Raw genomic sequence first — 10948 nt, forward strand, 5'->3', positions numbered from 1 at the left:
GCAATTTAAGGGGTTGGCCACCTTGAAATAAATTTTAGAAATGTCAACGAAATGCACATTTAATCTTCTGACTCACAAAATGTATTACATGTATTAACCACAGCAGCACCTATTTTCTCATTTCAAATGTGCTGCCCCCTCGCAGTGCAACTCACTGGTCCAGAACATAGATGGGCGTATGACCAGTGACCTCTATTAAATAGCACTGCATTTGGTGTTAGAAACTAGTGCATGCACAGTGCCTCATTGGAGGTGGCCGGTGGACAGCCATCAGCAGTCATGTCCGGAGAGGCACATTCTCATGCTCCTGTGGTAAATACATTGCATGAATTACTAGAATAAATGTACTGACTGTGTCTTCGACATTTATAACAGTGATTAATATAACAGTGATTAATATTAACAGTCGCGGTTCTTATCATTATAAGCTTAAAGAGAAGCTGTCAGCACGATTTTGTAATGTAAGCAGAAGTACGGTACTCAATGTCAAGCAGCAGCCTCAAAAGCAAGCAAGATTTTAGGGTTTAAAAAGATAAATAAAATCCCACGATACCAACGTATTGTTACCCCATTATAAATCACTGGTGAGGACACATCTAGAATACGGGATACAGTTTTGGGCTCCACATATAAAAAAGGACTTTCAGTTTGAAGGCAGGCAACTAGATTATTACAAGGGATGGAAGGCCTCTCATATGAGGAGGGGTTGGAAAAGTTGGGCTTGTTTAGCTTAGAAAAAAGATGCCTCAGAGGAGATCTCATTTACATGTGTAAATATATGTCGCCAGTACAAGGGACTGACACATGACTTATTCCTTCCAAAGACCAAGGGGCACTCATTACAGGTGGAAGAAAGGCGATTCCGACAACTAAATAGAAAAGGGATCTTTACAGTTAGAGCAGTCAGAATATGGAATGTCCGACCTCAAGAGGTAGTAATGGCAGACACTATAACAGCATTTAAAAAAGGGAAAGATGATTTACTCAATACACATAACCTTGCGGGTTATAGAGAAATTTGTGACAAAATGAACAATTGGTGGAGAAAGAATGAACCTGAATGGATCTAGGTAAAACACAGGCATAAATGACATGCATTCCCCTTAAAGAGGTGGCAGCACACTCTGCATAAATGTTGGATTTTGATTCTTTAAGAGCGGGCCCCAGACACCTATGGAAATCGCTGCAGATTTATATTCGATTGCATTCATCCCAATTTGTACAGTGAATGTTGCATTTTGTTGTGTGACCCTAGGGATCTCTAAGTGTAGGCGCAACTATATAGTACAAGATTTAGCCACTGATTGGCCAATCATGTGACCTCATATAACTGCTGAGCAACACTTAATCTGATTGGTCTGAGCCGTCAACATACCTATTGAAAAATTGAAAAGTAAAACCTACCATGTAACCCAATACCCACCAGGGAATGAATGATAAGCTAACACTGATTACATCCCCCAAAAGAGCTGTCATTTGTCAAACCTCAGCTAATGTTTGATGTTTTCAGACTTTAAGTGAGAAGGTTAGAAATACATTTAATCAAAATTTTAAATCTGACCACAAGAGACCAATTTATACTGGGATCCATTTTCAGCAGAGAAAAATTGATTGACACAACACCAATACAATAGCACAGCGGTGGCTTTTAGCCTTTTGCTCTGGTTACTGGACAGAAAAGGAAATGATACTCTGTGGTCTGGCTGACAGCAATGGTAGTAAAGAAAGAATTGTATTGAGCTAACTTACTCTGGAGACTCAAGTTGCCAAAACAATAGCATGGATTTTATTTAGATATTCTATGTTGGAGGATTATGGTTATAAGTCTCTAGTGTTTGAGAAATCTTACAAATAATGTTATCAGAATATCAAATAAATTAAGGAAAAATTAATAAAGGTCGAATCTTTCATTTTGCATTGAACTTCATCAGTAGTGTGTAAGAATTAGTAATCATAAATGCTTAGTTGCTGATTTGAAGAATCGGAGTGAGTAAAGCAGACCATTAATAAAGTATTTAAATCATCCACATTGTATAAATATGTATCTGAACCACTGAATAATTGGTAAAAAAAATGTTCTGATTTGCTATGGAAAAAGAACAGACTCCATAACATATAGTGGGGTGTCTTGGATTGGAATTTTTTATGAAACCTGTTGGACTCCAGTGTAAAACAATGAGATCCATCAGTGTTATTCGTTGTCTGGTGATGTGAGCAGAACCTTACACCTTACACTTAGCTGGTCGTTTAGCCAACTGTATAACATCAGATTCTTTTTTTTGTTTTTTTTGCTGCTTGTCTATTTCAGTGACATATGACCGATCTTATTTTACCTCAACAAGATAATCTCATACTTTACTCTGTGCAGGTGGTGGAAATATTAAGATCGAAAGTGTTAAACTGGATTTCAAGGAAAAAGCCCAGTCAAAGATCGGCTCACTAGATAATGCTCACCACATTCCTGGTGGTGGAAATATCAAGGTGAGAAACTAAAAATGTTGGTGTTGCAGAGTTTCAAAACTTTTATTTTTTCCCCATAAATCAATAGCACAAGTGAAGGTAAAAACTTTGTGATATATCTTGTCCAAGAAAAATGTCTCTTTCCCCATTGATAAATCACTTTTTCCCTCCGTCAAAAACTGTGCAAATCTGTTCTCAGTGCTGTAAGGGATTAAATGACAACTGCTGTCTATAGAAGTATATGGAGGAGGGAGAAATAAAAGCTACAGATTCAAAACTCTTCCCCTTCACTGCACCATAACGTTGTTGTTTTTTTCTGATGGTCTTACACAGTTGATTTATTCCCAAGATAATCAGTTATCTTACAGATTTGTAGGGGTCCCAAAAACTGGGTCTAAAGCCCTATATTGAGTGGATCAAAGGTGCACATGCTCTGCCGCCACTCCATTCATTGTTTATAAAACTTTCATTATTAAATAAGAGTATAGAGTTCTGCACTGGTAAAAGAATATACTGATAACTTTTCTTTTCTTTGACAGATAGACAGTCAAAAATTGCATTTCCGAGAGCAAGCCAAGGCCCGAGTTGACCACGGTGCTGATATAGTCACAGAATCTCCAGGTCGTTCTAGCATTGCCTCTCCACGGCGTCTCAGCAATGTGTCCTCTTCTGGAAGCATCAACCTGCTAGAATCGCCACAGCTTGCAACCCTAGCAGAAGACGTCACTGCAGCTCTGGCCAAACAGGGCTTATGAATGTGTTATACTGTTAGCATTGTATGAAGCTAATATTAAATAATAATACTAATATTAATAATGAAATTATTTACGCATGAGCTCTTGGCAGGATTTGGGCTCAAAGCAGGTGTCACATTCATTTTTCAGATCCTTTTACACTATTGAGCAAATATCACATAATGCAAAACCTGTACGCAAGTAGGTTTCCATTGTATACCGTACAGAATTTTCTTAGTGAAGTTGCCAGATCCTAGGATAACTGTAGACAGATCGTAACTGGTCATAACTAGTCATCTTCCACAGGAATTAGAAGACCAAACTTTACATATTAGGATACTTTCCAAGCATCACCCAAGTCCTTATCACTGCTCTTGACTAGTCTTGCATGGAGCCCTACAATACTTGGTGTTATTTCAACATGTGCCTGCCAGCCACCCGAACAAAGTTTGCGTAAGAGCCATGACCTGTTAGAGCAGCTGCTCATCTTCCCGTTCAGTGCAGATAGTGGTCAAGCTCTTTGTTCTATCAATCCCCCAATCCCCCAAGCTAACAAACCCATTGAAGCTTTCTGCAGTGCGAAAGGCCGAGGTGCGAAATGTTTAATGAAGAAGACAAACACTCGCCACTGTCCAACCTAAATAAGCAATTCTTGGTAGTGTATAGACGGTCATGCTGGTACAGTGGGAGAAATGCTCCCTATTGGAAGAGAATGCTTTGAAAAAAAAAATGGGGAGCAGCATTGAAAGGGAGCAGCTGTTAACGCACTTATTTTATGACTAGTACCTGTATATTTAACGGTCTTTCAGCTATTAGAATGCCTGCTTTGCTTTGTAATATTGTGCATTGCAGACCTTACGAGCAGCAAATGCCAGAACTTTAGCTTTGTGCATAGGCAAAACATTTCCAACACCTTTTTTTCCACCCGTTTGATACAGTATTATTAATCTAGATGTATATATTTCTCTGTGGCCATGTTTTCATTCATTCTCCCAAAAAACCCTTTTCATATACTTGAAAAAAAAAATCCATTTCTTACTCACAGTATCTGTGTCTATTGCACCATTTGGTAAAGCAGTTTTAGGTAGGCATAATTTAATATTAGGAAAGCTTCTTTTTTTCCTACGTAAAAAATGCAAAATTAAAAAAAAAAAAAAAAAAATGTGTACTTAAAAGAAACTCAGAAAAAAACACAGCAAAGCTCTTTAGCATGAAATTGCTCTGTTTGGGGTCTTAAGAAGCATTGGCTGTTTTGATTTTCTTTTTTAAGCTGGATTGCTCCAAAAAAAAAGAGCTGTTTTTGTCAATGACTGCTTTTCTCTTGCTCCTCATTTCGAAAGGGCTGAAGTGTGAGTTGATTTTTAATCCTAAAGGTTCCTGTTTTCTTTTCTATGTGCAAAGATCCAGTCACAAAGTGTTGCTGATTTTTTTTATTTTTCTACTTGCTAAAGTTGAACACCACTCTTGATTCTGGGTAGAGAAGTGTGAAGACGTACGAACGTTCTGAGATGGTAACTAAGTGAACTCATAACTTTAACACATTGCTCCGATCTACATCACAGGGCTAGTAAGAATATACTACTGAACCCAATAAGACAGGGGTCAAACATATTGTAATCCTAGTGTCAGCTACACATGATCTTAAATATTAGAAGACCAAACCATCTGAAATTCTAAAGTCTGAGTTTATGATGATTACTCATTTTCAAACTCTATAAGATCTCCTCCAGGCTTCATACTGAAGAAAACTGAGTCCAGAAATGGTAGAATATACAATATGAATAACCCACTATTATTCAAGGACTAACGTAAGCAAATTCAAATATGTATCTAAGTTTAGTACGAAGACCATACAGAAAACCCATAATACTACAGAAATCACTGAATCACCAGGGAGAGATTTAAGAAATCAGTGAAAGGAAAAAATCAAAGAAATGAGATGAAAGGTCAGGACTAGAGGTGAGCGGAACAATTAGTGTAGGATCGAGTTTGAGTTGAATTTTCTGAAATTCCCAGTTTCATGTGAATTCGAACATTTTTAGATTTGATTTGTGGTTCAGAAAAAACCTTGTCCGGCACCATTTCCCACTCTGCTGATACAGCAGAAAGTGGGCTGATGTCATTTTGCATTGCTGTGTGGGCTTATTCTTAATGCCCTGCAGATATGACATCCTACAGATTATCATACGTTGTGCAGTGGTAGTCAGTACCTGGGCCATCACAGATCAGTGGTTTCCAGCAGAGAATGGGTTGTAGGACGGAGTTTTCCATCGCCAGCGTCACTGGGTAAGTCTCTCTCTCCTGTAGATTGTAAGCTCTTATGGACAGCAGTGGCCTCTCTCTCACTCTCCTGTAAAGTGTAAGCTCTTATGGTCAGTGTGGTTCTCTCTTCTGTAGAGTGTAAGCTCTTATGGTCAGCAGGGTCCTCTCTCTCTCCTGTAGAGTGTAAGCTCTTATGGTCAGTGGGGTTCTCTCTCTTTTCAGTAAGGTGTAAGCTCTTATGGTCAGTGGGGTTCTCTCTCTTTTCTGTAAGGTGTAAGCTCTTATGGTCAGTGGGGTTCTCTCTCTTTCGTGTAGAGTGTAAGCTCTTATGGTCAGTGGGGTTCTATCTCATTTCTGTAAGGTGTAAGCCCTTATGGTTAGTGTGGTTCTCTATCTTCTATAGAGTGTAACCTCTTATGTTCAGTGAGGTTCTCTCTCACTCTTCTGTAGAGTGTAATCTCTTTTGGTCAGCGGAGTCCTCTCTCTCTCACTGTCTTGCCTGTAGAGTATAAGCTCTTATGGTCAGCAAGGTTCTCTCTCTTTTGCAGAATAGAGTATAAGCTCTTATGGTCAGCCGGGTCCTCTCTCTCTGTCTTGCCTGTAGAGTATAAGCTCTTATGGTCACCAAGGTTCTCTCTCTTTTGTAGAATAGAGTATAAGCTCTTATGGTCAGCCGGGTCCTATTTCTCTGTCTTGCCTGTAGAGTATAAGCTTTTATGGTCAGTGGGGTTCTCTCTCTCTTCTCACCTACGTATATTTTCCAGGCAATTACAAGCTTTCCAGTATTGAGATTCGCAAAAATGTATTCGATCCAGATCAAAATTTTTGGGAAAATTTGGCAAAGTCAGCAAAGTCAAATTTCAAGAGCTCCACTCATCTTTGGTTAGGACGCTGACATAAATAGTTATCATATTTAGAGGCAGGTAATAGGTTTTTAGTGGTTAGATAAATGTAGAAGAATAAGATAGCCACTTTACTCATTTACGTTAGTGCCAGAATGCAGTTCCTTACTTTGCCAAATGAAAAATTCCAAGTAAAATAAAGAATTTTTAGAGAAAAGTATACACCACCAAATTCTAGAGTAAAATTTTAAAATATCTTTTGAGATGATGGATTTATGTAGAGACCCTCATCCAGACTCTTTTAACATTGTGTTATGCAGTTTGTGTTGGAGGTATTCTTGGGAGGATCTCCTGATATATACCTTCATGGATGACATTGTATAGGCATAGTCACATTACCCATAGGCTTCCACTATAAATAAAAATGTACATCAAGGGATATTTACATTTTTTTTTAGCAATATACAGTCTACATAAAGCAAAACAAATGTTATCCCTGGTTTATACCTGTCTGACAGAGGCCAAATAGCCCTCTTTTGGCTTTCAACAGAATGGAAGCCCATCAGTAAGGCCTGTTTCACATTTCCGCTCTTTGACGGGAGGCCAAATCCGTCAGAGCGGTTAAAAACGGATCCGCGCCAATCGGATGACAGCGGATTCGTGTTTTGGCCGGATCCGCTGGAGTCGGCTTGCGAGGTAAATTTAAAGGAACCGCGGTCTGGGAAGGAGAGAGAGAGAGATTCGGCGCTCCCGGAACGGCATTTCATGCTTAAAATGCTTCCCTGAGTGAAGCTTCCGGGCATGCGCACTACAAAATAACGGACCGTCAAATAAAAAAAATGTTACAGGGTCCATCTCATCCGCCCGGGAGACGCTAAAAATTTTGGCGGATCCGTCAAAAAACGGATGGGACGGACGACCGTCAGTCAGGATCCGCCACTAATGTAAGTCTATGGGGGAAAAAAACGGATTCGCCCCTTTTTTGGCGGATCCGTTTTTTTTTCAAAAATTGGTGAATTTTGACTGACGTCAAAAAACGGAAATGTGAAACAGGCCTAAGTTTGGCTTATGCCGGGAGCAGGGTGAAGATGGCCTTAGTTATTCTTTTGAACTATTTTCATAGCGCCATGTTTGTTAGCACAGACTTGTTGTACTTGTGCCATTAACCAGCTTTTTTTTTCAGAAGTTAAGATTTTTCTTGCCCTCATCATAAAAAGCTGTTATTGTCAGCAAAGGTAGTTTTGATATATTAGACCCATTGTACAGTACCAGAGGACTAATGGAGTTTACTTGGCCAGGAACCCTTGTAGAACTCTAATTATGTAGTGTTACAGGTTATTCTGGTGACTGTTGGCTTTACAAAACAATCTGATGGGAAAAATCATTGAATCTGTACAATAAATTGGCACAGTGGACAACAAGTTATATTAATGTGTTTTTGAAGTGTAATCTATTCAGTTCTCCCAAAAAAGTGAGAATGGTTGCTGGCTTCTACTGTAATGCACAAAGCTACTGTAGTTTATTGGTATTTATATGGTTTATTCTTAGGTCAGATGTAAGAACTGAGATCTAAAATATAGCGTAAGTCAAAGTTTAATTTACATGGTTTTGCAATATTGCACATGGAAATGGCAATTAAAGCGGAATTAAAAACTTGGATATTTATCACATATCCACAGAGTATACCATAATTATATGATAGGTGTAGGTACCACCTCTGAGACTCACAATGTGGACCCCTGGTGAGGTGGAGAATGGATGAAAAGGGCTCATACTTATCGCTATGAAAGCTACAGGAAAATTCCAGCTTCCTTCAGCTAACTACTGTTCTTCACATAGTTGTGGGACCCATATATTTTAGAAATGGATGACATATCCATAAAAGTTTAATTTGAAAACGTCTCTTTTAGGTAGTACCCCATGTCTGGTTTCGCTGCTTGTCTTTTAGCTCCTCATTGGTCTTCGAAGCAGCAATGTGATAGTGACGTATCTAATGTTTCCAGCTTGTAAAGTCTTAGTTCTTGATGATTAGTTAGTTACCAGAAGTTTGAGAGCTTCTTTCTTTCCCTTTTTACTGATGAAGAAACATTGAATTGAACGCTCCTGTTCTGGTTGGTGAGCCTCCCTCTAACAAATTAACTTTGTATAGTAGCAGAGAGTAACAGGATATTGTTATGATGTATAGTTTATAGCAATAACCTACATTATTATTTATGTCAGTTCTATAGGGTTAGAGGGTGTAAAGTATCCAATATAAAACTGGGCAACATAAAAATAAACTATTGTTGCTTGAGAGGCTTGTCCGCGTTGAACAATCCTTTTTGTTAGAAAGGTCCCATGATAATAAGCTGACCACAGTGCCCTCAACTCCTGAGCCTCCAAATAAACAGTTGTAAGCAGTAACATAAACCGAAAAGAGGGGGCCCCATAACTAGATCAAACAGGGCCAACCATTTTGGTGCCCATGTATAGCACCCAGAACAGAATGGCCAGTGTTTTCTCCCTTTGTACTTTTTCTATGACACTTGGGCCAGTTCCTCAACCACCGGTTGACTATTGGGTGGCGAAAACATGTTGCATTTTTAGAAAGATGAACTAAGCCCGCTTTTCTCTAAGTACCTTAAAGCAAATGATTGGGCTGCCTATGGTTCATAAGTCCATGGCTGCATCTGTTATGGAACCTAGCAGCAAGTTTTCAATTACCCTCTTAGACCCTGACAGGGGCAATCTTAGACCCCTTTAGCATGGTTGATTAACTTAGTTACTTAGTAGATAACATATTAAAGGTAGTACAGTTTACTAGTAAAGGAATCACAAAACTTTAGGGCAATGTTCATAACAAGTGGTGTCAAAGCATTTTGTAATTGTGTTTGCGGGCCAAATACCATTAAATGAGTCTATAGAGATGACAACCTAGTTTTTAGGTGTGTAAAGAAGGGGGCTTTAGAAAATAATTTATTTTTATTTTTTTGTGTTTAGGTACAGGAACTATTTGTACTTTTCTACTTTATTGAAGTAGAAGACATTTGTAAATGATTTTGCCTGCTCTGACTCATGGGCTCCTGGAATGCTAGACACCCTGCAAAATGAAATGAAAGCTTATACTTAATATACATCTAATATTAGTGCAATTTGCCTTTAGACAGAAGATGAAAATATATTTTACTAGCAGATAACTTTGATAAAATTATCAAAAATGTATGGCAAGTATGTTAAAAGAATAACTAAGCATGGCGTCAATGTGACAACCATAGACTTACAGGGTAAGAAGTTGCGGTCTTAATTAAGTATGATGTACCAAAAAATAAAAAATAAAAAAGTTCAACTTTAGCAATGGGATAGAAAATTAAGTCCATCACTTCTGTCTTGGATTGTGAGGGGTGTGATTTACAAATCTGTGCATTTACCTGATACCTTTAAAGCCCGTAAACATAAGGAGGTGTTTATTGAATGGCTGGTGGTAGTTAGTTCATGTTTTTTCAATCCAATTTGCAATTGTATTTGTTGCTGTATAGTGATTGTTTTGCAAAATAAACCGCTTGTCATGGTCTGTACTTTATTTATTTTGTTTGGGTTTTTTTCAGATGCAAAATTCATTTTTAACATTTGAAGGGAATCTGCCACGTTTTGCCACTTAATATAAGATCAGTATATAATGTAGAAATAGATCACTGGAGTTGGGGTCTTTGCCTTTTCATCATGATGCACTCAGATGAACGTTTCAAAAATCTTATAATAGATTTTCTTGAAACAGAAACAAAGACAACACATGGTAATGACATGTAGCTTTCAACACATGGTAATGACATGATAAAAAAATTAAAACGAGATCCTATTATGGTAGTCGCAGCTACATAAAGTCGTCCTTGGTGCGTTGCATATCAGGAAAGTCTGTAGAGTGGTTCCCAATAAATTCAAAAAGTATGCAGTCTGATGTATGATACCAAATGTGGAATGAGATGTCCAGTGCATTCCAAATTGTGAAGTCTGTTTTGCAAGGGTTCCCTCTGCAGATTGTCTCAAATGGGTGATTCCCAGAGGAGGAGACCACCTTTAAGGAAAGGGATGACCTTGAAGAAAGAAGAGATGAGAGCGAGAAAGAGAAAAAGAAAAGAGAGGATGCTATGAAGTGACTATTTCATTCATATATTTTAACCATTTGCACATTACTCATTGCTGTACCTTGTTTGTTACTGTCATTTGTGACAGTTTTAGACACTTTCCAAAATGTTACACAATGAAAAAGTACAAGACAAAATAAGTGATTTAATTGATTCCAGTTCCCTGTCAACACAATGTTTGTCATGACTTGTTGAGGATTACTGCACCTTTTTAATGTCTGTCATGACCTATTCACAAGGACTGCACCCTACTATATTCTTCCATGACCTACCATTAGTCTTGCACCCTTCTAATCCCTATCATGAGATACTCATGAAGACTGCATCCTTCTAATACCTACAATGACCTATCCATAAGGACTGTACCCTACTAATCCCTATCATGACCAGTGCATGAGAACTGCACATTTCTAAAGCCTAGCCATAGGTATTGAGCCCATCTAATGCTTACCATGACTTATCACTGAGAATGTAATCTAACATGACCTATCCATCATGACTACATTCTTTTGATGCCTAGCATGACTTA

General features: G+C 38.3%; 1 protein-coding gene across 15 annotated transcripts in view; it reads left to right on the forward strand.

Moving 5' to 3' along the window:
• Nucleotides 1-9852, forward strand: part of MAP2 (microtubule associated protein 2) — a 344963-nt gene extending 335111 nt beyond the window's left edge. For 14 of the 15 annotated variants that reach the window (XM_073551582.1, XM_073551594.1, XM_073551580.1 and 11 more), the window contains 2 exons: nt 2369-2481; nt 3000-9852. In XM_073551582.1, coding sequence (XP_073407683.1) covers nt 2369-2481; nt 3000-3215 — 329 coding nt within the window. In that variant the 3' untranslated portion in view covers nt 3216-9852. The remainder of the gene's footprint in view (nt 1-2368; nt 2482-2999) is intronic. The other variant, XM_073551592.1, reaches the window with a different exon arrangement.
• The last annotated feature ends 1096 nt before the right edge of the window (nt 9853-10948 follow it).

This window comes from Dendrobates tinctorius, unplaced genomic scaffold, assembly GCF_039654945.1.
Source record: "Dendrobates tinctorius isolate UK_male_01 unplaced genomic scaffold, ASM3965494v1 ptg000177l, whole genome shotgun sequence".
In the NCBI taxonomy this organism is placed as follows: domain Eukaryota; kingdom Metazoa; phylum Chordata; class Amphibia; order Anura; family Dendrobatidae; genus Dendrobates; species Dendrobates tinctorius.